The sequence below is a fragment of the Eutrigla gurnardus genome (assembly GCF_963514095.1).
Source record: "Eutrigla gurnardus genome assembly, chromosome: 8".
NCBI classification, from domain to species: Eukaryota; Metazoa; Chordata; class Actinopteri; order Perciformes; family Triglidae; genus Eutrigla; species Eutrigla gurnardus.
The window spans coordinates 19478427-19506256 of record NC_139922.1 but is presented as its reverse complement, the minus strand read 5'-3'; the positions used below and the strand labels follow the sequence as shown (position 1 = coordinate 19506256).

The following is a 27830-nucleotide window of genomic DNA, read 5'->3' as shown; positions in this document are numbered from 1 at the left end:
AATTAGGGTAATGATTTTTTTTGTTCTGGCTTTATCTCCGGAGCGGTAAGTCATAGAAATTCGGGTCAAAGCCTAGTGTGTTCAGAAGGGTTGAATTAGTTTAGACGCCACCACTCTCTGTGACCCTTCGTTCCCAAGATATAAGCAAAAATGTGATAATTGGGGTTGGGGTTAGGGTTGGGGTTAGGGTTGGGGTTACGGTTTGGGTTGGGGTTGGGGTTACGGTTTGGGTTGGGGTTGGGGTTAGGGTTATTGCATGGAAGTCTACAAGAAAATGACAGTACTTATTTATTTATTTATTTGTTTATTTCGGGCATGTCCGTTAAATCATCATCACACATCTTTGTTCACACAGTAAAAATACACATGGCCGAAAGGGAAAGTGGGAGAAGCCGAGGCTTATCTAGTCCCGCCCCCATTACCCACAGGGAAAAAAAAAAAAAAATCAACATCATAATCTTTTCTTGTCTTTTGCATTTTTCGCTTGACATAACATTTTCTTTCACTTGTGACATTTGACATAACATGTTACAGCAGTAGGTGATACAGAGAGCTGAAGTCCAGTGCATACAGATTACGTGTGTGTCTGCACACGTGTCCATATTTGTTCATCACGAGTGAACAGCAGTCTCATCTTATAGCATGTAACAAAGTCTGAAGGGGGTCCAATCGACAGAGAACAAAACAGTTCAGTGTAGCTACTATTTGTTGGGATGGTGTGGGAGCCCTTTTTTTTTAAATTTAAATTTTTTTTTAATTTTTATTAATCATCACTGTCATTTGTTATGCTCCCATCCTGTCATAACACCATGTCTGCTGATTCGTGCCTCAGACCTTTATCAACTCACATGCAATAGTCTGTACCGGTCAACAGTTGAATTTACATACTTCTTCTTAAAGCCACTCAGTGTTGCTGTTTTTTTGACTTCTTCTTCTAACACATTCCATTGTCTAACACCTGTGACCGATAAGGAAAATGATTTTAATGTAGTTCGTACCTTCCTTTGCCTGAAGATCATGTCCCCTCTAAGATTGTGTCTCTCTCTGTGTATGAAGAGTTTTTGCAGGTTCTGGGGGAGAGTTCTGTTTGATGCTTTGTAAATCATTTGTCCTGTGCGATAGTTTATTAAGTCATATAGTTTGAGTATTCTTGATTCAATAAATAAGTGATTGGTGTGTGCCCTGTAGTTGGCGTAGTGTAAGATTCTCAAGGCTCTTTTTTGGAGAATTAACAAGGGCTGTGTGGAGCCTTTATATGTGTGTCCCCACACCTCTGCACAGTATTGCAGGTGCGGAGAGACTAGTGCGCAGTATAACAGATGAAGTGCTTTTTGATTTAGTATTTTTTGTACTTTCCAAAGTATGGACACACTCCTGGCCAACTTCCTTTTTAATTGTGCTATGTGTGGCTTCCAACTTAACATGTCATCGATAATCACTCCCAGAACCTTATTCTCACGGACCCTCTCAATATTAACTCCGTTTACTTGAATGTTGGGACTGTTGTTGCAGCCTCTTTTCCCATATAGCATGTATTTAGTTTTTCCAAGATTTAGTGATAATTTATTTATGTTAAACCACACTTGAAGTTTGGCCAATTCCTGATTTACTGTTTCCACAAGTTGGTTCAAGTCACTCCCCGAGCAGAAAATATTTGTGTCATCCGCGAATACTATTAATTCACTTGATTCATTATCTCAGTTAACATTGTAAACATGAGTTCATGGCCTCAATCGATAGTGTAAGTCTTCTCCCATACAGCTTGATATGCATTTAACAAACAACCACAGAACCTGAGCTGCGTTTGTGTCTCACTCTGGTAATGCTGCAAACACGACATCAACACAGCTTGAAGTTACAAACAAACACGGTTCTGATGTGCAATCATAGGTGCGGTCAATTGAGTCTGCAGTGGGGAAAACCAAAATAAGGAAGGAAGGAGGGTAGAGTTCCTGCTTTGGCAATGAAGACAGAAGAGAGGCTGCATTTAGCCATCAACATCAAACATGAACGTCCATCACAGCTTGATCTGCTTCTTCTTCCTCTGTGAGTACATTCATTTTCTGTTTCTATCATCCTCTTGTTTTACTGTTATCTTTTATTTTCTTAAACTTTAAACAGTTTCTCACGGTTGGAGTCTGTTTCGTCGCGTCATCACTTCAGGACATGTTGCTGGTCAACAGTAGAGGCCACAGTGTGTGTCAAGTTGTTCCAATCATAAATCATAATTAATTACTTATTTACTAAAATAGTGTAAAAGAGCATAGAATGTTATGATTGAAGCATTCTCTTATGGTAAATGGCCTCATTTATATAGCTTTTATCCAAAGTGCTTTACAGGAATGACTGACATTCACCCATTTATACACACATTCATTCACCGACGGCGGAGTCAACCACGCAGGGCGACAGCCAGCGCGTCAGGAGCAATTAGGGTGAGGTGTCTTGCTCAGGGACACCAGGCACTCAGCTAGGAGGAGCTAAAGCCCCCCATCCTCTTATGTCTAAGTTGTTGCAGCCTGGTTCGGGTTCCTTCTGTGTGGAGTTTGCATGTTCTCCCCGTGTAAGCGTGGGTTCTCTCTGGGTTCTCCCACAGTCCAAAGACATGCAGGATCGGGATGTTCACTGATGACTCTAAATTGTGTGTAAATTTGAGTGTGAATGGTTGTCTGTCTCTACATGTCGGCCCTGTGATACCACCTTGGTCACAGACTGATTGAACAGATTATAACTATTGATTGTTCATATTTTCCGCAGCACTGCGGGACAGAAGCACTGGTGTCATCAGTGCAGAAACCAACATCCATACAGGAACTGAAGGAGGCAACATCACAGTTCCATGCTCTTTCTATTTCCCTGGAAGGACGAAGATCTTCTGTAAGGAAGAATGTGAAGAAAGAGACTTTCTCTTACAAACGGATGATGTAAAAGCTCAGAGTGGCAGATACAGCATTGCATATGAAGAAGGGAATTTTCTATCTTCCACAATTCTGTATGTGAGCATCACAAAGCTGACTAGGTCTGATGCAGGAAAGTACAGATGTGGTTTGCACAGATCTCTTACACCCTCGCCATCGTACGATAAGTTTGAGATCAGAGTTAAAGACGGTGAGTTTCCTGAGAGCCTTGGAATGAATTGTTTACTGATAGCTGCTCTTGTTTCAAATAACTTAATGTTATTAACATTTACATTTTATTAAATGTTTAGTCCAACAATTAAAGAGCAGCATATTTTCATCATTGTACACCCTGATAAATGCTCCTCTTAACATAATTTCATCTGTAACATACCGGTATCTTTTTTTTCATGTTTCACGGCTCCAATCTCTTCAGAACCAAACCAGACTGTCCGACCTAATTCAACGTGTGTCTCATCAACTTGTTCCTCAGCTCAAACAGGTATGCTGCAGGTCTGACTCTGGCCGTCATGCTCATTGTATTATCAACGGCTGTGCTAGTACACTATATATTTTTTAAAATTCAAATGATTTTTAATTGGAAACGTTTGTATTTAAGCCAAGTATGTATGCTTGTATGGATAGTTATTATTCAGGACCTATTGATTTAATGATTTAAATATTTAGCTGACATGACCAGTAGTTGGCAAAAAAACAAAACATGAATGGGTTACACATGTACTCATCAGTCCAGTTATGCTCCCAGATATTTTATGATGAACCAGGAAGTGGAAAACAAACGTGATCCTCTGCTCAAATGACCACAGGTGCTGAGCTGTATGTGCGTCTCACTCTGATCGTCATATTCACGATCGTTGTAGCACTTGTGCTGATCTTCTTCACAAAGAAGACCACTAAACCCAAAGGTGAGGCGACAGGACACAAACACACGCACGACAAACTCTCTTCACAGAAACAAAACACCAACGACACACAAACAGCGTTCTGCCAGATGTTTAAGCAGCAGACCTAATCTTCTGAACACAATGTTTTTCAGAATCTCCTGTCGAATGTATGTATGCTGATGTCATAGAGGTGAGTTTAAGTACATCTGGGACATCCCCACATCATTAGTGTTTGTGGAAACCACCTGATATTTATACAGACCTTATTTTTGCTTTAGTTCCAGAAAACAGAATCTTTAGACTCCACCTGCTAAAATCACATTTTTATTGTACGGCAGAGGAAATGAGACGTCCTCCTCCCTCTTTGAAACATGTTTAATGTGCAGATAGGATGGAATCCAAAAGCTTCAGTGTTAATTAGACACCCTTCTTCTTTGCATACATTATTTGTTAATAGCGGACTTTAAAAATGTCACCATATATTTGACATTGTCATCGGATGTGACACCTCACAACTTAATGAATTTCATAAGGATTTAAGCCATGATGTCTGTGCTTATAAACACTATTATGAACCTTAGCTATTTGACCTGACACATGTGACTATTGCTTCTTTGCACATTTTGACCTCTTCAATTTAGGTAGTAGAAATTAAAATGCACTCTACCGAATCAAATTGTCAAACTCAGGTATTCCACGCAGTCTTCTATCAACCTGCGCTATTTGACCTGACAAACAATTGTTTATAAAAAACTTAAAAAAAAAAAGAATAGTCAAGTGTGTTGGAAAAGAAATGAAAAATTCATAGTATAGCAAAAATATTTTAAAAAGTCATAGTACAGTAGTGGGTACCACTGTCGGTTTTGGGTTCTCTCTGTGTTAGCTGGGTTCTCTCCAGGTTCTCCGACTTCCTCCCACAGTCCAAGCATGGAGGCAACATGCAGGATGGGGATAGGTTAATTGATGATTCTTAATTGACCATAGGCCTAAATGTGAGTGTGAATGTTTGTGTGTCTCTACATGTCAGCCCTGTGATAGACTGGCGTCCTGCACATACATACATACATACATACATACGGTACATCAGTGTTTCCCCTAGAATTTTTTTCAGGCCCGGTAGTACCCACCGAAAAAACCCTAAACAGACGAGACGCGTGGGATGGTGTATTGGTGCAGTTGGATTAAGTCAGGTGGCACAGCAAGCAGTCTGCAATTCTGCAATTATTATATTTGCATTCAACATTTTTGTTCAACCAGAGTGTATTCAAGGTTTTCAAGGATTCAAGGAGAGAGTGACTTATTAAGGTGCCGGTTGATGGAAATTATCCAAAATTAGGGGCTGGAAAAATATGGCTGGAAAATGAGGAGCATCACATTAATAGCTACAGATACTGTAAAACACTAAAAACGACATATGAGTGCATATATTGTCTTATTTTATCAAGTAAAATATAAGTTATAGGTTTACTCAACAGCCTGATAGTTCATAGAAATTCAGGGGGAAATAGGTTAACTCAGAGTTCCACAGCTTATCAAAAAACAAAGCTCATTTTATTAACATAGGCTGCCTAAGGGCACAATCAGTAGCGTGCCTCGGCACTGCCCCAGGGGGGTCTCCCGCGGCTTGCATTCACACTGCTCCAGCCCAAACAGGCTTTGGCTCGTTAGCCGGTTGTACATACGTCATTACGTCCTAATACTACACACGCATGGCTTGATGTTGTTTTGAAGGAGCGCCGTCTCTGCATATATTTCTCGACAACACTCGACCTGCATCAGCGAATGTGCGCACGAGCGGATCTGTGCGAGCAGGTAGCGCGAGGAAAGCGGATTTTGGACGGAGAAACACAGCGGCATTTTTCTTATAAATGCATGTCCTGTTCCGCACCCTAACCCCACAAAATACAGTGTAAACTTGCCGTGTTTTCAAAGTAGAAAGCGACATCGTGGTGGTTTAACGAGGCAGAGCGGCATCAGAACAACATCAAGCGCGTAAAGTACACGAAGAAGAACGTAGCGGGAGCGCGCGGCGAGGATTGTTGCGGCCGCGCGTCTTGCGGAGCAAGTCTACTGTGCTGCGCGCAGTGTCAGTAGTCACTCACGTTAAGTTAACGTTAGTAAGCTGGTCAAAATTGATCATGGATACATTTGTTTTTAAACGTCGTCGGACGGAACAACAGATGGCGGTGGCGGGCGTGTTGGATAAAACTACGGACGCACCGTTGACACCTGCAGGGGAAGATGACCACTCGGGTCCCGGCTGTTAACGTAACTATTCACGTTTCGCTGTCTCTGTCTCTCTCTCTCACTGTGTGCGTGATTATAGCTGCGGGAGGGTGTTGTCAGCGCCGCCGCCAGGATTCAATTTCAATGTACGCACAGAAACGGCAAATACAACAACAAATGGAAAAATACTTTTTTAAGACAAAATCTAATGTTTTCAGTATCAGTGAAATCAGTAGTGTATATCATGGTGATAGGCCCCGGTGCAAATAGTTTTTTGTGCCCTCCATCCCCGACCTAAACACAAGCGCACGCTTGTGAGCACTCCACGCACGCACACACACGCTTGGACACGCACGCAAAGTACGGTATCATAACTCTGCCGGCCCGGGGAGAGAGACATGCATCGGCTCGGCCCACAGTGCTCAGCAGCAGAGAGGTGACGAGACTAGAGCCGAGCTGTATTGTGTAGTGGAGAGGGGCCAACACACGCTATGCGTAATTGCGCACACACGCGCGATCGTCCTCTCAAATGCGGCTGCATCCAGCCCGGTTCAGCAGCATCAATTTTTTTTTCCACCTTCAAAAAAAGACCTCCCAGTGCGTACTGGATTCCGGCTGGCAGCGCCACTGGGTGTTGTTATATATGAAATTCTGACATTGATTTGAGCCCCACCGTCGTATGAGTTAGCCCCACCGTAGTTGAACCAGAAAAAATACTCTGGCGCCGCCACTGCCTTTGATACATGTCACATCCCCCTCTCTCTCCCATGTTTCCTCTCTATCCACTGCTAAATACAAAGGTGTCTATGCAAGAAAATAATCTTTAAAAAAAAAAGCCTTGATCATATTGTTAAAAAAAGGTCATGCTATAGCATGTCGAAAATTCACGAAAAACTCAGTCAGAATATATTCATAAAAAAATATTTAAAATTGTTAAAGAGTCATAAAAATAGCTCATATCGCTTGACGCGCCTAGTCTCAGTGTAGTGAGTCCAAAACAGCCATAAAAAGCCATGATCAATTTTTTCAGGAAAAAAAAAAGTCATACTATAGCATGTCGGAAAAAAGGTGAAAAATCAACAAAATTCATAAAATGTTGTAAAAATGATGTAAAAGTCCTAACATATGCTTCTATATCGCGTGTCAATCAAAATCTGAGTGTAGTGAGTCCAAAACAGTCATAATAAGGCTTATTCATGGCAGGCAGGCAGGTGGTTGAGTGGTTAGAGTGCATGCCATTTACCCATGTCTGCATATATGCAGCAGCCTCAGGTTCGAATCCCGGCTGGAGATCCTTTGATACATGTCACATCCCCCTCTCTCTCCCATGTTTCCTCTCTATCCACCGCTAAATACAAAGGTGTCTATGCAAGAAAATAATCTTTAAAAATAAAAAGCCTTGATCATATTGTTAAAAAAAGTCATGCTATGTCGAAAATTCACGAAAAAGTCAGTCAGAATATATTCATAAAAAAATATTTAAAATTGTTAAAGAGTCATAAAAATCGCTCATATCGCTTGATGTACCAAGTCTCAGTGTAGTGAGTCCAAAACAGCCATAAAAAGCCATGATCAACTTTTTCAGGGAAAAAAAAAGTCATACTATAGCATGTCGAAAAAAAATGTGAAAAATCGACAAAATTCATAAAATGTTGTAAAAATGATGTAAAAGTCCTAACATATGCTTCTATATTGCGTGTCAATCAAAATCTGAGTGTAGTGAGTGCAAAATAGTTATAAAAAGGCTTAGGCATATCCCCCCCCCCCAAAAAAAGTCATACTATAGCACGTCGAAAATTCACGAAAAAGTCAGTCAGGATATATTCATAAAAAAATATTTAAAATTGTTAAAGAGTCATAAAAACCGCTCATATCGCTTGATGCACCAAGTCTCAGTGTAGTGAGTCCAAAACAGCCATAAAAAGCCATGATCAATTTTTTCAGGGAAAAAAAAAGTCATGTCGAAACAAAAGTGAAAAATCAACAAAATTTATAAAATGTTGTAAAAATGATGTAAAAGTCCTAACATATGCTTCTATATCGCGTGTCAATCAAAATCTGAGTGTAGTGAGCGCAAAATAGTTATAAAAAGGCTTAGTCACGAAAAAGTCAGTCAGGATATATTCATAAAAAAATATTTAAAATTGTTCAAAAGGCATAAAAATCGCTCATCTCGCTTGACGCGCCTAGTCTCAGTGTAGTGAGTCCAAAACAGCCATAAAAAGCCATGGTCAACTTTTTCAGGGAAAAAAAAAGTCATGTCGAAACAAAAGTGAAAAATCGACAAAATTCATAAAATGTTGTAAAAATGATGTAAAAGTCCTAACATATGCTTCTATATTGCGTGTCAATCAAAATCTGAGTGTAGTGAGTGCAAAATAGTTATAAAAAGGCTTAGGCATATCCCCCCCCCCCAAAAAAAGTCATACTATAGCACGTCGAAAATTCATGAAAAAGTCAGTCAGGATATATTCATAAAAAAATATTTAAAATTGTTAAAGAGTCATAAAAACCGCTCATATCGCTTGATGCACCAAGTCTCAGTGTAGTGAGTCCAAAACAGCCATAAAAAGCCATGATCAATTTTTTCAGGGAAAAAAAAAGTCATGTCGAAACAAAAGTGAAAAATCAACAAAATTTATAAAATGTTGTAAAAATGATGTAAAAGTCCTAACATATGCTTCTATATCGCGTGTCAATCAAAATCTGAGTGTAGTGAGTGCAAAATAGTTATAAAAAGGCTTAGTCATATCCCCCCCCCCCCATGTCTGCATATATGCAGCAGCCTCAGGTTCGAATCCCGGCTGGAGATCCTTTGATACATGTCACATCCCCCTCTCTCTCCCATGTGAAAAGTGCGGAGTCCAACAGCACCACCACGTCACGTCGTAACGGCATTCAGGCAGCTGCGATGACAACTGTCACTGATCTGGGTTCATTAACAGACTGTACTGTCCGTACGTCAACGTCACTCATGTGAGCCCGCTTTTAGTGTATGTTCGACACAGAGACAGCAGGCTACTAGTTTGTAAGCTACCTGGCTCTAGCAGTTCGCGTTAGCGGCTTATAGACACTCACGTTAAGTTAACGTTAGTAAGCTGGTTAAAATTGATCATGGATACATTTGTTTTTAAACGTCGTCGGACGGAACAACAGATGGCGGTGGCGGGCGTGTTGGATAAAACTACGGACGCACCGTTGACACCTGCAGGGGAAGATGACCACTCGGGTCCCGGCTGTTAACGTAACTATTCACGTTTCGCTGTCTCTGTCTCTCACTGTGTGCGTGTTTATAGCTGCGGGAGGGTGTTGTCAGCGCCGCCGCCAGGATTCAATTTCAATGTGCGCACAGAAACGGCAAATACAACAACAAATGGAAAAATACTTTTTTAAGAAAAAATCTAATGTTTTCAGTATCAGTGAAATCAGTAGTGTATATCATGGTGATAGGCCCCGGTGCAAATAGTTTTTTGTGCCCTCCATCCCCGACCTAAACACAAGCGCACGCTTGTGAGCACTCCACGCACGCACACACACGCTTGGACACGCACGCACAGTACGGTATGATAACTCTGCCGGCCCGGGGAGAGAGACGTGCATCGGCTCGGCCCACAGTGCTCAGCAGCAGAGAGGTTACAAGACTAGAGCCGAGCTGTATTGTGTAGTGGAGAGGGGCCAACACACGCTATGCGTAATTGCGCACACACGCGCGATCGTCCTCTCAAATGCAGCTGCATCCGGCCCGGTTCAGCAGCATCAATTTTTTTTTCCACCTTCAGAAAAAGTCCTCCCAGTGCGTACTGGATTCCGGCTGGCAGCGCCACTGGGTGTTGTTATATATTCACATTGAAATTCTGACATTGATTTGAGCCCCACCGTCGTATGAGTTAGCCCCACCGTAGTTGAACCAGAAAAAATACTCTGGCGCCGCCACTGGCTGCGCGGAGGCGCTCCTAATGTAAATGATTATTGATTTATGAATGAATTGATAGGTGGCTTATTTTTGGCATATTGATTTTTTTTTTTGGCCTGGCGGCAGGTCTCCTTGGCCTGGCGACCCCGCCAGGCCTGTACAATGGTAGGGGAAACACTGTACATACATACAATCCTTAAGTGATCAGCTTTGATCTCTCTTTGGTTTCTTTCAGACTTCTGGATTAAAGCTCTTGTTTTCCCCCCACAGTACAGGGCTCCTCAATCAACAGCGCCTCCCTGTGGCAGTGCAGATTACGTCGTCTACTCTGTCCCCATGACAGGAGTGAGCTTGGACAGCAGCCATGCGGAAGACGCTTCAACTCCTCTGTACGCCACTGTTACATTACATCAGCTGTAGCTTCAAGGCTGGTAATTAACAAAGTACAAATTACACATTACCGTTAAAGTATTTAGATTGTTATTTGGGGTTCACACTGTCTCAGCTGCTCAGGATAATCCAAACACAAATGACTCCCAGCTGATGTGCAATTGTAAAGACTCGGACACAAACATCTGTTAAATATCAAGTAGTAATTCACATGTTTTAATGAAAATAAACTTGACATGAATCGAGCATTGGCAGTTCAAACAGTATATGGTCTTTATCTTTTAGAAAATATTGTCATCCACAAATCTTTCACTTTTGTGTTGAATACCAAACTGTCACCACGCAGTGTAACCACCGACGCAGCAGCACAAAAAGACACTGCAAATGCATTTTACAAAATATATTATTAATTGTTCTCACAAGTTCCCTGCATCTCTCTCTCTCTCTCTCTCTCTCTCTCTCTCTCTCTCTCTCTCTCTCTCTCTCTCTCTCTGCATCACATGCCAAATTGCAACATGGCTCGTCCACGTTGTCCATAAAAAAGAAATCTAAGAAAAACATACAAAAAACAAATTAATTTAACTTAACATTCAAAAACAATAACAAAAGGAAGACAAAACACTTGGTAAATATTTCCCTTTTACAGTCTGTGTTCAAAAAGAATAACATAATAATAATAATAATGACCTGATACAAAACAAACTAAACACAACATGTGAGGTTTGGATAAAAGAGGTGAAAATAAATGCTGTGGCACGTTACAGGTAAACATTGAGGAGGAGGAGGAGGAGGAGGAGGAGGAGGAGGAGGAGGATGAAGGTCAGCTGACAGAATAAATGCTGCATAGAATCAATATTACTAATCTCTAATTTAGAGAAGTCTACTTTGGAATATTGCTCTGTACTCTCAAGCAGAGTCTTATATTTAATGTGTAGTTATTTTGTAATAGTGCTTCCTCTTTGAACATCTTTCATATAACAACGTTGATAACGGAAGTCCTGCTGCAAAATGTACTTTTTCCTGACATGCATTTCACAAAGAGAACAGTTTAAATACATGACTGCTCGAAAGTGTCTCCGTGCAAACTTGAAGTTGTGGGTTCTTCTTCACTTCTGAAAACTGCAGGAGAGAGAAATGCGACCCAAACCCCCGGCTTTAACGGAACATGCCGTTGTTGCAAGTTTGTTTAGTTTTTCTTATTGTCAATTGTCAATATTGTCTCATGAAAAGCCCAAAACCAACAATCAATGTATCTACTAGCACATCTTAGTGTCAAAGCATGATCTTATCTTATTCCTCTGGGCCACAGAAAACTCACTAGCACAACATGTAGATTCATCCACTGCTAAAAATAGTCCCCAATAAGTGCACCATTTACTGCAGTTTGAATCAAGTTCTCTAAAAATTACAGGTTCCAGCTTTTTCAAGAAATTACTAAGCCTTTTTAAAAGGAATACACATATTTGTGAGGTTATTTTTTTTACATCTTCAGTAAGAACTAATGTGCGTTGAGTTTTGAGAGACAGAAAACACATGGTTTTCCATTAAATTTGTTGTAATAAAAAAAATAAACAATTAACAATTTCTCTTTTCTGTCTTCCATGTACCGAAGCAAATGTCTGTCGTCATATTTTATGGCATTATGACAAAAAAAAAGTCAAAACAAAATCCTAAATTCTAATTTTTCCATTCAATTACATCCTTTAAGAATATAACTCGTCACTGCAGGCCTTCTTTTGTGCACGGCGAGTGGAAACACTGACTGATTAGTCTAGCCTCATCTTTAACTTTATTCAAATGTTAAATGAATGAAGCTTCAAACTATTGGGTGCAGCCCTGCTGGTTAGTTCAACACGTTAATGAAACTGGCTTTGCCCCTCTTTCCCATGGTTGTCTACTTGCAAGATGCATAAGGGTGCAGATGAATGGCCCGGTGGAAAGAACACATTTTGTTTGAAAAACAAAACCCTACCCGACTTGAAAGCTAACAAGTTTGTTGTAAGTCCACATCATCAGCTCTCCTGCTCCAACACTCAAATGAACCCAGACTCCAAAATACAACAAAGTCCCTTTTAACACTCAACAGAAAATAACATCAAAGGAAGAACATTGATGTAAAAAAAAAAAAAGCCTCAAGATGAAGAATACTATTTTACACAAAAAAAAACAACAACTTTTTTTACCTGCTTTGCATCGTCAGCTCTGACTGTTTCATCATAAACATGATTCTTCATCTGGAGGATTATTTGCATTAAATACATTTCAGTGACTCGGTCAATTTTCAATACACAATAATACAATAACATACTTTGCACATTGTTACGTAGAAACACATTATGTAGAAAAATATTATTCAGCTTGTTACTTAGTGATTAAATAAATATTCAGGATTGTGAAGCAAAAAGGCAAAAGTGCAAAAACAACAGAGGCCCCACAGGGATCGTTTGTGCCGTCTCTCTTCCAACATGGCCGCCTGTAACCAATGGTAACCACTTTTAAAAGAAAATGCCCACTTTGGCTTCGGGTGAAGCAGATAAAATGTTTCACTGTGTCCTGACAGCAGTTTTTCGTGCTGCAGCATGGAGGAAAAACAGGCACCAACAACTCGCTAGAGGCCTCAGTTTGGTTAAATATTTGTCCCTTTATGATACAGTAAAAACAGAATAAATAATATTTGAGTTTTTTAAGGTAGTTCATGAACAGGAAGGTCTTTTTAGTAGTTGAATTTGCATCACAATGCAGACATAATGAGGAAGTCTGTAGCTACAGTGAGTTCCCTTCAAGAAAGTTCTCTTTGTTGTTCTAATAATAATAATAATATCAGTCATTAAAGGTCTGTTTTGCCTTACGTGAGCTGCTCTGTCTATTCACCCATCAGTTTTTACAACCTCCACTGTTTTGTTAGTTGATATTATTAATAATAAATCAGTCACAAATTCTCTCAAACAATTGATTAAATGTCAAAAAAGCAAACAGAATGGGGAAACTCATTTTCAAGGATGCCAACATTGCAGCAGAGACAATGACAACAGCGATGGTTTCCTTGGTTTCAGTGCAATCTGAAAGCTTCTCATCCTCACATTTTGTCTGAAGGATGCACTGCTCCTCTGTGACCACCTGAGGGAGCAGTAGTCTGCTGATTGCTCACACCAAACTAGTGGAGGGACGACAACATGAGAGCAAGACAGAGGTCAAAATACAGAAGAGAGGTGGAGATAAAGTTGCCCATTTGAATCCCTGCATCCAAGGACAGACAAAATAGGAAGAATTATTATTCCGGTGCCCTAAGGCAAGGCACTTAAAAAGATAAATAATGTGTTCTACAGTAAAGTGAGTATATACTTTGCTTAAGTAGCAAAACAACACGAGCAATTTTGTTTTAAGATGCTTTTAAATGCAGTTACATGATTGTCAAATGCAGAAAGCTTTTTTGTTTACTGACTGTCAACTGAAAAAAATCTAAATAGGGAGGGCTATTTTTGGCATTTATGTCAGATTCTTTCATTATCACAGTCTCAGTGACCTCTCAGGGCTACAGTGTTACAGAGGCAGTGAACTTGAAGTTACATTTTGGAAACCCTATGGCAGCAATTTGATTGGATAAGAATATGAAAATGTCTTTGAAAATGGCACGTCTGGTTAGATTTAGTTTGGAACTAAACATGGTTTAAAAAAATTGTGAGACTATCCTTTAAAAGTTCAACACAGGGTGCAGGTGGAGCGATAAACATGAAGGGGAACCTTTGCAGTTCATAATATGTGTACGTATGGGGCCAATAAAAAATAAAAGACCCAGAGAGTTTAGAAAACTGCTGAACACACCTTTACAAACACGCTACTACATTAGTTTCAACCAGCAATCTCTGCAGAGAAGAAGTGATGGAAACCAAACCACAAATAACATGTGTGTGTATATATATACACACGCGACCCTGAATACAGGATAAGTGGTAGAAAATGGATGGATGGATGTATATATATATATATATATATATATACATATATATATATATATATACATACATCTTTTGATTGTGAGTTAACATTTTTTGAGTTAACTGAGACATGAGCAAGGCCTTTTTGGTTTGTGGACACGCATCGAAGATCAGACTCCCTGCTGACTAGTGTCACCTAATTTGCTTTGAAGGTGCCACTACAATATATATATATATATTAATATTTATATATATATATATATATATATGGTGGGGTGAGAGTGTAGGTAAGAGGCCACCAAAATCTGACTGCCTGACAATATCTTATGGAAATCCGCCAAGACCTCAATTACATACGGCAAACAATGAATCACTGAAAATGTCTGTTGAAAAGGGGGTAAATAACTCAGGGGAAATTAATCCAATTATGAACATAGAAGAATCTTATTTAAGTATTCTTTGGTGAACAGTAAAATTGTGTCTTTTTGAAACACATTCAAAATCAACAAGAGTGGAGAGAAGCCAGCTAAAGGGAGGCAGCCTACCGGTACTTAAGGAGGTGTTCCAGTAGTGCAACAACTTACCCACCACCTGTGCTCACACCAATCACTCCAAACTGTGCACGGTTGGGGTCAGGGTTGGGGTTAGGTCTTGGACCAGTGTTTAAAACTCCCAGCAGACACCCACTCACCATGCAAGCTGGTTCTACAGGGTTAGGGGGTTAGGGTTATTGCATGGAAGTCTACAAGAAAATGACAGTACTTATCACTTGATTCATTATCTCAGTTAACATTGTAAAAATGAGTTCATGGCCTCAATAGATAGTGTAAGTCTTCTCCCATACAGCTTGATATGCATTTAACAAACAACCACAGAACCTGAGCTGCGTGTGTGTCTCACTCTGGTAATGCTGCAAACACGACATCAACACAGCTTGAAGTTACAAACAAACACAGTTCTGATGTGCAATCATACGTGCGGTCAATTGAGTCTGCAGTGGAAAAAAACAAAATAAGGAAGGAAGGAGAGTAGAGTTCCTGCTTTGGCAATGAAGACGGAAGAGAGGCTGCATTTAGCCATCAACATCAAACATGAACGTCCATCACAGCTTGATCTGCTTCTTCTTCCTCTGTGAGTACATGAATTTTCTGTTTCTATACTGTTATCTTTTATTTTCTTAAACTTTAAACAGTTTCTCACGGTTGGAGTCTGTTTCGTCGCGTCATCACTTCAGGACATGTTGCTGGTCAACACTAGAGGCCACAGTGTGTGTCAAGTTGTTCCAATCATAAATCATAATTAATTACTTGATTAAAATAGTGTAAAAGAGCATAGAATGTTATGATTGAAGCATCCTCTTATGGTAAATGGCCTCATTTATATAGCGCTTTTATCCAAAGCGCTTTACAGGAATGACTGACATTCACCCATTCATACACACATTCATTCACCGACGGCAGAGTCAACCACGCAGGGCGACAGCAAGCGCGTCAGGAGCAATTAGGGTTGTCATGATCTGTGTGTGTCATGATCTGTGTTTTCTTGATTTTGATTTCCTGTTTTATTTTGTAATTTTGCCCTCGTGATTCCCTGTCTCGTACTTCCTGGTCCTTGTTGTTTCCGCTGTCTTGACTCCCCCACCCTCTCGTGTTGATTACCATGCCTGCCCTGTTGTGTTTCACCTGTTCCTCGTCAGCTCCCTGCCTCCCTGTGTATATAGTCTGTGTGTTTCCCCTGTCTCATTGTTGGGTCATTGTCGTTGTCGCTGTCGCTGTCTGTCACTCCCTGTCTGCTGCACCACGTCATGTCCATGGATTTATTTGTTTCTGCCTCCCGTGTCTCTTCGTGTTTTGGTTCCTTTTTCACAAGTGTTTCATGACTGGTGTTTTTGCCCCTGAGGTCTTCCTGGTTTGATACTTTGTTTTTTGTCTTAGTTTTTGGTTTTGTATTTAGTTTGTTATTGAAATAAAACCTTTTTAACTGCATTTGGGTCCTCACCCCCTTTTTCCGAGTCTCCGTTTGCCCCGAACCTGACAAGGGTGAGGTGTCTTGCTCAGGGACACCAGGCACTCAGCTAGGAGGAGCTAAAGCCCCCCATCCTCTTATGTCTAAGTTGTTGCAGCCTGGTTCGGGTTCCTTCTGTGTGGAGTTTGCATGTTCTCCCCGTGTAAGCATGGGTTCTCTCCGGGTTCTCCCACAGTCCAAAGACATGCAGGATCGGGATGTTCACTGATGACTCTAAATTGCGTGTAAATTTGAGTGTGAATGGTGTCTGTCTCTACATGTCGGCCCTGTAATAGACTGCATATAACTATTGATTGTTCATATTTTCCGCAGCACTGCGGGACAGAAACACTGGTGTCATCAGTGCTGAAACCAACATCCATACAGGAACTGAAGGAGGAAGCATCACAGTTGCATGCTATTTCTATTTCTCTGCAAGGACGAAGATCTTCTGTAAGGAAGAATGTGAAGAAACAGACTTTCTCTTACAAACGGATGATGTAAAAGCTCAGAGTGGCAGATACAGCATTGCATATGAAGAAGGGACTTATCCAGTATCTTCCACAATTCTGTATGTGAGCATCACAAAGCTGATTAGGTCTGATGCAGGAAAGTACAGATGTGGTTTGCACAGATCTCTTTCAGCCTCGCCAATGTACGATAAGTTTGAGATCAGAGTTAAAGACGGTGAGTTTCCTGAGAGCCTTGGAATGAATTGTTTACTGATAGCTGCTCTTGTTTCAAATAACTTAATGTTATTAACATTTACATTTTATTAAATGTTTAGTCTAACAATTAAAGAGCAGCATTTTTTCATCATTGTACACCCTGATAAATGTTCCTCTTAACATAATTTCATCTGTAAAATATCTGAAAAACTCAGACTGTCAGACTTTTTTTTTCATGTTTCACAGCTCCAATCTCTTCAGAACCAAACCAGACTGTCCGACCTGTTTCAACATGGGTCCCATCAACTAGTTCCTCAGCTCAAACAGGTATGCTGCAGGTCTGACTCTGGCCCTCATGCTCATTGTATTATCAACGGCTGTGCTAGTACACTATATATTTTTTAAAATTCAAATGATTTTTAATTGGAAAAGTTTGTATTTAAGCCAAGTATGTATGCCTGTATGGATAGAGTTATTATTCAGGACCTATTGATTTAATGTTTCACAGCTCCAATCTCTTCAGAACCAAACCAGACTGTCCGACCTAATTCAACGTGTGTCTCATCAACTTGTTCCTCAGCTCAAACAGGTATGCTGCAGGTCTGACTCTGGCCCTCATGCTCATTGTATTATCAACGGCTGTGCTAGTACACTATATATTTTTTAAAATTCAAATTATTTTTAATTGGAAAAGTTTGTATTTAAGCCAAGTATGTATGCTTGCATGGATAGAGTTATTATTCAGGACCTTTTGATTTAATGATTTAAATATTTAGCTGACATGACCAGTAGTTGGCAAAAAAAAACATGAATGGGTTACACATGTACTCATCAGTCCAGATATTTTATGATGAACCAGGAAGTGGAAAACAAACGTGATCCTCTGCTCAAATGACCACAGGTGCTGAGCTGTATGTGCGTCTCACTCTGATCGTCATATTCACGATCGCTGTAGCACTTGTGCTGATCTTCTTCATAAAGAAGGCCACTAAACCCAAAGGTGAGGCGACAGGACACAAACACACGCACGACAAACTCTCTTCACAGAAACAAAACACCAACGACACACAAACAGCGTTCTGCCAGATGTTTAAGCAGCAGACCTAATCTTCTGAACACAATGTTTTTCAGAATCTCCTGTCGAATGTCTGTATGATGATGTCATAGAGGTGAGTTTAAGTACATCTGGGACATCCCCACATCATTAGTGTTTGTGGAAACCACCTGATATTTATACAGACTTTATTTTTGCTTTAGTCCAGAAAACAGAATCTTTAGACTCCACCTGCTAAAATCACATTTTTATTGTACGGCAGAGGAAATGAGATCCTCCTCCCTCTTTGAAACATGTTTAATGTGCAGATAGGATGGAATCCAAAAGCTTCAGTGTTAATTAGACACCCTGCCTGCTTCTTTGCATACATTATTTGTTAATAGCGGTGTTACGTCCCCTGGGAGGTCTAGGGGCTGTGGGGAGTAACACATTACAAAAAAGGAAACTTAACTCCCAAATCAGTTTAAGACTTTATTATGTTGCCAAGAAAACACACTGACTCACGCTTTGAGCACGCAAAGTGAAAACACAAACAGAAAACAAGCTTCCCTTTAAAAGAACAGGGAAGCCGGTGGCACCACACAAGTAAGCTTCCACTAGCAACAAAAACACTGGAAGGTTCAGTCTGCTCCCGCTCTCGAAACACACATGCAGCATGGACGCTGCTGGATGACCCACTGGCTCCAGCCACAGCTCTGGCCCCAGCTTAAATCATTCCCCTGATTAACAACTGGAGACAGCCATGCACACCTGCTCCGGAGGGGGAGGGTAGTACCTGGAGGACACAGGAGCACAGAGAGGAGAGCAGCCACACCCACACACAACCACACACAACCACTGACGGCTCTTAAGGCCCCCACACACCGCCCAGACGTCCAACTGCCTTATCTGACCACTCTCCGCCCACTCTGTTGCCTCTCGTCTGACCCGTTCGGCAGAAAAGTTGCGTTTTACACACCGCTTCGACGTGCTTCCGACCACACAGCAGTGTGTAAGTTCTGCGCTTGCGCGAGATGCAATAAGCCTCCTTAACAGCGGGTGGCGCCAGTCTCGTGCCAGTACTCCAAAACAGGAAAACAGGAAATGACGGAACGGAGTGCAGATAAAAACAATGCACACACAGTCTTGGTTCAGTATTCGTTCGACTCGAGAAGACCTTTGTGGACTAAATACTTGGCATTTCTGGAAAGATGACTCTGGCTAGGGTGACACTCGCGTTGTGTGCTCTCGGGCTCATTATTTTACGAAGACGTCGTCTCAGTAGGGAACGAGTAATACGGAGTTTACCATCGTCACTTCCGCCCCGCCCACACACCGCCATTGGATACTCTGATTCGCTAGCACACCGCCAATCAGAGTATCCAATGGCTCAGACGTCCAACAGCCCACCTCCTCAGACTTCGCATGCTCAGTCTGATCAGACAACATCCGCGCGGCTCCGAAAGCTTCCGACGCAGCTGTACACACCAAACATATGTGTTCCCGACCTCGTCCGAGCCTCTCCAAACGCTTCAGACGTCCAACGGTTGGGCCGGTGTGTTCCTGCCTTTAGGCCGTAACACCCCCTCCCATAAGAACAAACCACTGTTTTGATGATATGAGAAGAAGGGATCTACATCACCCAACAACCAATAACAACACCAGTGTCAAGTCAAATTTCACACAAGCTAACAACTAAACACTGTCACCATGTCCATCACCATAAAACTGTCACCATCTCACCCACGGGAGAGCGCGTCAGCAACCACGTTTTCAGATCCCCTCTTATGCTTGATTTCAATGTTGAAACCTTGTACGAGCAGGGCCCACCGCATCAACCGCTGGTTGTGGTTATACATCTGGGCCAGGAAAACCAGAGGGTTGTGGTCGGTGTATACCGTTACCGGTGATGGACTTGAACCCACGTACACCTCGAAGTGCTGCAGGGCGAGCAGCATCGCCAGCGTCTCCTTCTCGATGGTTGAATAGTTCATCTGGTGCCGTTTGAACTTCGACGAGAAGTAACACACCGGATGACACACCCCGTCTGCACCGTCCTGCAAAAGCACTGCACCGGCTCCAGAGGAACTTGCATCCACCTCGAGCTTGAAGGGAAGAGAGAAATTAGGAGCAGCCAAGACGGGAGCGCTGCACAGAAGGGACTTAGCAGCCTCGAAGGCATGGCTACATTCACCAGTCCACACAAAAGGAACAGCCGGACTGCACAGTTTAGTCAGGGGAGTCACCACAACAGAAAAGTTTTTACAGAAACAACGGTAATAACCAGTCATTCCCAAAAACCGTCGGAGCTCACGCCTAGTAGTAGGGACTGGATAGGCCAACACAGCAGCTACTTTAGCATCAACCGGACGGACCTGCCCATGACCAACCTGTTTACCTAGGTAGGTGACAGTAGCCTTACCAAACTCACACTTGGCAAGGTTAAGGGTTAATGACGCCTCAGCCAGCCGCTGGAACACTACCCTCAGGCTCGACATATGACTCTCCCAGTCATCAGAGTACACTACCACGTCGTCAAGATACACATTACAGTTGGGTACTACCCCTAACACTATGTGCATGAGACGCTGGAAAGTGGCGGGTGCGTTCCTCATGCCAAATGCCATCACAGTGTACTGCATGAAGTGGTCCGGTGTGACGAAGGCTGAAATGTCAGATGCTCTGGGGGTTAATGGAACCTGCCAGTATCCCTTAAGGAGGTCTAACTTGGTGATAAACAAAGCAGAACCAAGGCTGTCAATACAGTCTTCCATGCGGGGAAGTGGAAATGAATCTGGCACAGTCACTGCATTGACTTTGCGGAAATCCATGCAAAACCGTGGTGTACCATCAGATTTAGGAGCCAGCAAGCAGGGGGAACTCCATGGGCTACAACTAGGCTTGGCTAAGCCATTTCTTAGCAGATAGTCAACTTCCTTCGCCATTTGCTTTCGCTTTTCTATGGGACAGCGGTAGGCATGCTGTTTAATTGGGCGAGCAGAACCAACATCGATGTCATGCTGTAACACACTCGTACATGATGGCACGTCACCCGCCAGCATGGGGTATGAGCACAACAAGCCGAGCACCTCACCTCGCTGGACTTCAGTAAGATAGGAGAGACGTGGCTCCATGTTAGCTAAACACTCCGAGTTAGTCAGCCTACCACACTGTACACCATCAGAAGGCACCAACAAATCATCCTCCGACACAGGCACCCCACAGACCATGGAAGCCGAGCTCATGTCTGGCACAGCCATCTCCAGAGTGCTTTTCCTCTCCCCGTTGGCAGCTTCTCTGGAATGATAAGGCTTCAACATGTTAATATGACACATCCGGGTTTTCTTTCTGCGTTCTGGTGTGTGGATGACATAATCCGTCTCTGAAACTCTGCTTTCCACTACATATGGGCCTGAAAACCGGGCAGTGAGGGCAGATCCAGGCATAGGCAATAAAACCAGCACCTTATCACCTGACTGAAACTGTCGCTCAACTGCTTTCCTGTCATACCATTTTTTCATACTACCTTGTGAGGAGCGAAGGGCCTCCTTCGCCAGCGAAGCTGCACAATGCAAACGCTCCCTACACTGTGAAACAAAGTCCAACACATTAGTCTTTGCAGAGCCAGACATAAACTGCTCTTTCAACACCTTCATCGGGCCCCGCACATTGTGACCAAACACAAGCTCAGCAGGACTAAAACCCAGGGACTCCTGCTTTGCATCTCGAATGGCAAAGAGAACGAACGGCACACCCTCATCCCAATCTTTCCCTGTGTCGTGACAGTATTTTCTTAGCATGGACTTAAGGGTCTGGTGCCAGCGCTCAAGAGCACCCTGTGACTGAGGGTGGTACGCACTAGACACCGAGTGAGAGACACCCAAGACCTCTAAGGTCTGCTTGAAAGTTCTAGACAGGAAGTTTGTACCCTGATCTGTCTGCACAACTCTTGGCAGCCCAAAGGTTGTGAAGAACTTTGTCAGCGCCTTAGTGACTGCCAAAGCAGTGATTTTCTTTAAAGGAATCGCCTCAGGAAAACGGGTTGACACACACATCACTGTTAAAAGAAACTGGTTACCAGACTTTGTTCTGGGCAATGGCCCAACACAGTCTACAATGACATGCTCGAACGGCTCACCAACAGCAGGAATTGGGCGCAGTGGAGCAGGATGACCTGGTTTGGTTTACCGACAATCTGACATGAACTGCAGGTTTTACAGAAACGCACAACTTCAGCTTTCATGCCTGGCCAGAAGAAATGTTTCAAAATCCGGTCATATGTTTTAGTGACACCTAGATGACCAGACCACAAGTGCTCATGTGCTCACCTGCGCATCAACACCCCATCATCTGACCCACTGGCTCCAGCCACAGCTCTGGCTCCAGCTTAAATCATTCCCCTGATTAACAACTGGAGACAGCCATGCACACCTGCTCCGGCGGGGGAGGGTAGTACCTGGAGGACACAGGAGCACAGAGAGGAGAGCAGCCACACCCACACACAACCACACACAACCACTGACGGCTCTTAGGCCGTAACAAGCAGACTTTAAAAATGTCACCATATATTTGACATTGTCATCGGATGTGACACCTCACAACTTAATGAATTTCATAAGGATTTAAGCCATGATGTCTGTGCTTATAAACACTATTATGAACCTTAGCTATTTGACCTGACACATGTGACTATTGCTTCTTTGCACATTTTGACCTCTTCAATTTAGGTCGTAGAAATTAAAATGCACTCTACCGGATCAAATTGTCAAACTCAGGTATTCCACGCAGTCTTCTATCAACCTGCGCTATTTGACCTGACACACAATTGTTTATAAAAGACTAAAAGAAAAGTAAAGTATGTTGGAAAAGAAATTAAAAATTCATAGTATAGCAAAAATATTTTAAAAAGTCATAGTACAGTAGTGGGTACCACTGTTGGTTTTGGGTTCTCTCTGTGTTAGCTGGGTTCTCTCCAGGTTCTCCGACTTCCTCCCACAGTCCAAGCATGGAGGCAACATGCAGGATGGGGATAGGTTAATTGATGATTCTTAATTGCCCATAGGCCTAAATGTGAGTGTGAATGTTTGTGTGTTTCTACATGTCAACCCTGTGATAGACTGGCGTCCTGCACATACATACTTACATACATACAATCCTTAAGTGATAAGCTTTGATCTCTCTTTGGTTTCTTTCAGACTTCTGGATTAAAGCTCTTGTTTCCCCCCCACAGTACAGGGCTCCTCAATCAACAGCGCCTCCCTGTGGCAGTGCAGATTAGGTCGTCTACTCTGTCCCCATGACAGAAGTGAGCTTGGACAGCAGCCATGTGGAAGACGCTTCAACTCCTCTGTACGCCACTGTTACATTACATCAGCTGTAGCTTCAAGGCTGGTAATTACCAAAGTACAAATTACACATTACCGTTAAGTATTTAGATTCCAAACACAAATGACTCCCAGCTGATGTGCACATCTGTTAAATAACTTTGGCAAATTCAAGTAGTAATTCACATGTTTTAATGAAAATAAACTTGACATGAATCGAGCATTGGCAGTTCAAACAGTATATGGTCTTTATCTTTTAGAAAATATTGTCGTCCACAAATCTTTCACTTTTGTGTTGAATACCAAACTGTCACCACGCAGTGTAACCACCGACGCAGCAGCACAAAAAGACACTGCAAATGCATTTTACAAAATATATTATTAATTGTTCTCACAAGTTCCCTGCATCTCTCTCTCTCTCTCTCTCTCTCTCTCTCTCTTTCTGCATCACATGCCAAATTGCAACATGGCTCGTCCACGTTGTCCATAAAAAAGAAATCGAAGAAAAACATACAAAAAACAAATTAATTTAACTTAACATTCAAAAACAATAACAAAAGGAAGACAAAACACTTGGTAAATATTTCCCTTTTACAGTCTGTGTTCAAAAAGAATAATAATAATAATAATAATAATAATGACCTGATACAAAACAAACTAAACACAACATGTGAGGTTTGGATAAAAGAGGTGAAAATAAATGCTGTGGCACGTTACAGGTAAACATTGAGGAGGAGGAGGAGGAGGAGGAGGATGAAGGTCAGCTGACAGAATAAATGCTGCATAGAATCAATATTACAAATCTCTAATTTAGAGAAGTCTACTTTGGAATATTGCTCTGTACTCTCAAGCAGAGTCTTATATTTAATGTGTAGTTATTTTGTAATAGTGCTTCCTCTTTGAACATCTTTCATATAACAACGTTGATAACGGAAGTCCTGCTGCAAAATGTACTTTTTCCTGACATGAATTTCACAAAGAGAACAGTTTAAATACATGACTGCTCGAAAGTGTCTCTGTGCAAACTTGAAGTTGTGGGTTCTTCTTCACTTCTGAAAACTGCAGGAGAGAGAAATGCGACCCAAACCCCCGGCTTTAACGGAACATGCCGTTGTTGCAAGTTTGTTTTGTTTTTCTTATTGTCAATTGTCAATATTGTCTCATGAAAAGACCAAAACCAACAATCAATGTATCTACTAGCACATCTTAGTGTCAAAGCATGATCTTATCTTATTCCTCTGGGCCACAGAAAACTCACTAGCACAACATGTAGATTCATCCACTGCTAAAAATAGTCCCCAATAAGTGCACCATTTACTGCAGTTTGAATCAAGTTCTCTAAAAATTACAGTGTCCAGCTTTTTCAAGAAATTACTAAGCCTTTTTAAAAGGAATACACATATTTGTGAGTTTTTTTTTTTTTTTTTTACATCTTCAGTAAGAACTAATGTGCGTTGTTGAGTTTTGAGAGACAGAAAACACATGGTTTTCCATTAAATTTGTTGTAATAAAAAAAATAAACAATTAACAATTTCTCTTTTCTGTCTTCCATGTACCGAAGCAAATGTCTGTCGTCATATTTTATGGCATTATGACAAAAAAAAAGTCAAAACAAAATCCTAAATTCTAATTTTTCATTCAATTACATCCTTTAAGAATATAACTCGTCACTGCAGGCCTTCTTTTGTGCACGGCGAGTGGAAACACTGACTGATTAGTCTAGCCTCATCTTTAACTTTATTCAAATGTTAAATGAATGAAGCTTCAAACTATTGGGTGCAGCCCTGCTAATTAGTTCAACACGTTAATGAAACTGGCTTTGCCCCTCTTTCCCATGGTTGTCTACTTGCAAGATGCATAAGGGTGCAGATGAATGGCCCGGTGGAAAGAACACATTTTGTTTGAAAAACAAAACCCTACCCGACTTGAAAGCTAACGAGTTTGTTGTAAGTCCACATCATCAGCTCTCCTGCTCCAACACTCAAACGAACCCAGACTCCAAAATACAACAAAGTCCCTTTTAACACTCGACAGAAAATAACATCAAAGGAAGAACATTGATGTAAAAAAAAAAAAAGCCTCAAGATGAAGAATAATATTTTACACAAAAAAAACAACTTTTTTTACCTGCTTTGCATCGTCAGCTCTGACTGTTTCATCAAAAACATGATTCTTCATCTGGAGGATTATTTGCATTAAATACATTTCAGTGACTCGGTCAATTTTCAATACACAATAATACAATAACATACTTTGCACATTGTTACGTAGAAACACATTATGTAGAAAAATATTATTCAGCTTGTTACTTAGTGATTAAATAAATATTCAGGATTGTGAAGCAAAAAGGCAAAAGTGCAAAAACAACAGAGGCCCCACAGGGATCGTTTGTGCCGTCTCTCTTCCAACATGGCCACCTGTAACCAATGGTAACCACTTTTAAAAGAAAATGCCCACTTTGGCTTCGGGTGAAGCAGATAAAATGTTTCACTGTGTCCTGACAGCAGTTTTTCGTGCTGCAGCATGGAGGAAAAACAGGCACCAACAACTCGCTAGAGGCCTCAGTTTGGTTAAATATTTGTCCCTTTATGATACAGTAAAAACAGAATAAATAATATTTGAGTTTTTTAAGGTAGTTCATGAACAGAAAGGTCTTTTTAATAGTTGAATTTGCATCACAATGCAGACATAATGAGGAAGTCTGTAGCTACAGTGAGTTCCCTTCAAGAAAGTTCTCTTTGTGGTTCTAATAATAATAATATCAGTCATTAAAGGCCTGTTTTGCCTTACGTGAGCTGCTCTGTCTATTCACCCATCAGTTTTTACAACCTCCACTGTTTTGTTAGTTGATATTATTAATAATAAATCAGTCACAAATTCTCTCAAACAATTGATTAAATGTCAAAAAAGCAAACAGAATGGGGAAACTCATTTTCAAGGATGCCAACATTGCAGCAGAGACAATGACAACAGCGATGGTTTCCTTGGTTTCAGTGCAATCTGAAAGCTTCTCATCCTCACATTTTGTCTGAAGGATGCACTGCTCCTCTGTGACCACCTGAGGGAGCAGTAGTCTGCTGATTGCTCACACCAAACTAGTGGAGGGACGACAACATGAGAGCAAGACAGAGGTCAAAATACAGAAGAGAGGTGGAGATAAAGTTGCCCATTTGAATCCCTGCATCCAAGGACAGACAAAATAGGAAGAATTATTATTCCGGTGCCCTAAGGCAAGGCACTTAAAAAGATAAATAATGTGTTCTACAGTAAAGTGAGTATATGCTACTTTGCTTAAGTAGCAAAAAAAACACGAGCAATTTTGTTTTAAGATGCTTTTAAATGCAGTTACATGATTGTCAAATGCAGAAAGCTTTTTTGTTTACTGACTGTCAACTGAAAAAAATCTAAATAGGGAGGGCTATATTTGGCATTTATGTCAGATTCTTTCATTATCACAGTCTCAGTGACCTCTCAGGGCTACAGTGTTACAGAGGCAGTGAACTCGAAGTTACATTTTGGAAACCCTATGGCAGCAATTTGATTGGATAAGAATATGAAAATGTCTTTGAAAATGGCACGTCTGGTTAGATTTAGTTTGGAACTAAACATGGTTTAAAGAAATTGTGAGACTATCCTTTAAAAGTTCAACACAGGGTGCAGGTGGAGCGATAAACCTGAAGGGGAACCTTTGCAGTTCATAATATGTGTACGTATGGGGCCAATAAAAAATAAAAGACCCAGAGAGTTTAGAAAACTGCTGAACACACCTTTACAAACACGCTACTACGCTAGTTTCAACCAGCAATCTCTGCAGAGAAGAAGTGATGGAAACCATACCACAAATAATATGTGTGTGTATATATATACACACGCGACCCTGAATACAGGATAAGTGGTAGAAAATGGATGGATATATATATATACACATCACTCTCTCTCTCTCTCTCTCTCTCTCTCTCTCTCTCTCTCTCTCTCTATATATATATATATATATATACACACACATCACTCTCTCTCTCTCTCTCTCTCTCTCTCTCTCTCTCTATATATATATATATATATATATATATATATATATATATATATATATATACATCTTTTGATTGTGAGTTAACATTTTTTGAGATGTAAAGAATTGTACGAAATAAAAGAAGTAACTGAAACATGAGCAAGGCCTTTTTGGTTTGTGGACACGCATCGAAGATCAGACTCCCTGCTGACTAGTGTCACCTAATTTGCTTTGAAGGTGCCACTACAATATATATATATATATATATATATATATATATATATATATATGGTGGGGTGAGAGTGTAGGTAAGAGGCCACCAAAATCTGACTGCCTGACAATATCTTATGGAAATCTGCCAAGACCTCAATTACATACGGCAAACAATGAATCACTGAAAATGTCTGTTGAAAAGGGGGTAAATAACTCAGGGGAAATAAATCCAATTATGAACATATAAGAATCTTATTTAAGTATTCTTTGGTGAACAGTAAAATTGTGTCTTTTTGAAACACATTCAAAATCA

The 27830-nt window shown here is 41.1% G+C and overlaps 2 protein-coding genes across 4 annotated transcripts; both read left to right on the top strand.

Annotated features, from left to right (window-relative positions):
• Nucleotides 1-1686: 1686 nt before the first annotated feature.
• Nucleotides 1687-14043, top strand: LOC311017532 (uncharacterized protein). The gene is made up of 6 exons (XM_084015938.1): nucleotides 1687-2046; nucleotides 2758-3108; nucleotides 3334-3399; nucleotides 3725-3823; nucleotides 3955-3992; nucleotides 10212-14043. The coding sequence occupies exons 1-6, from the start codon at nucleotides 2007-2009 to the stop codon at nucleotides 10359-10361; spliced, it is 744 nt and encodes a 247-aa protein (XP_083872064.1). The 5' UTR covers nucleotides 1687-2006; the 3' UTR covers nucleotides 10362-14043.
• A 1263-nt stretch (nucleotides 14044-15306) lies between these two features.
• Nucleotides 15307-23404, top strand: LOC311017533 (uncharacterized protein). Of its 3 annotated transcripts, none has more exons than XM_084015940.1 (7): nucleotides 15307-15397; nucleotides 16604-16957; nucleotides 17185-17265; nucleotides 17447-17527; nucleotides 17840-17938; nucleotides 18070-18107; nucleotides 23275-23404. In XM_084015940.1, the coding sequence occupies exons 1-7, from the start codon at nucleotides 15358-15360 to the stop codon at nucleotides 23278-23280; spliced, it is 699 nt and encodes a 232-aa protein (XP_083872066.1). In that variant the 5' UTR covers nucleotides 15307-15357; the 3' UTR covers nucleotides 23281-23404. The 3 variants fall into 3 exon arrangements, with proteins under 3 accessions (XP_083872066.1, XP_083872065.1, XP_083872067.1); XM_084015939.1 differs by having other exon boundaries at nucleotides 23202-23336; XM_084015941.1 differs by lacking the exon at nucleotides 17185-17265 and having other exon boundaries at nucleotides 23202-23336.
• Nucleotides 23405-27830: the final 4426 nt, after the last annotated feature.

Excerpts from the sequence above, each read along its gene's own strand:
- LOC311017532 (XM_084015938.1), top strand. The coding sequence starts at position 2,007 with ATGAACGTCCATCACAGCTTGATCTGCTTCTTCTTCCTCT. Across the intron at positions 3,400-3,724 it reads TTGTTCCTCAGCTCAAACAG|GTGCTGAGCTGTATGTGCGT; the intron begins GTATGCTGCAGG and ends AAATGACCACAG. Across the intron at positions 3,824-3,954 it reads GAAGACCACTAAACCCAAAG|AATCTCCTGTCGAATGTATG; the intron begins GTGAGGCGACAG and ends AATGTTTTTCAG.
- LOC311017533 (XM_084015939.1), top strand. The coding sequence starts at position 15,358 with ATGAACGTCCATCACAGCTTGATCTGCTTCTTCTTCCTCT. Across the intron at positions 16,958-17,184 it reads TGAGATCAGAGTTAAAGACG|CTCCAATCTCTTCAGAACCA; the intron begins GTGAGTTTCCTG and ends CATGTTTCACAG. Across the intron at positions 17,528-17,839 it reads TTGTTCCTCAGCTCAAACAG|GTGCTGAGCTGTATGTGCGT; the intron begins GTATGCTGCAGG and ends AAATGACCACAG.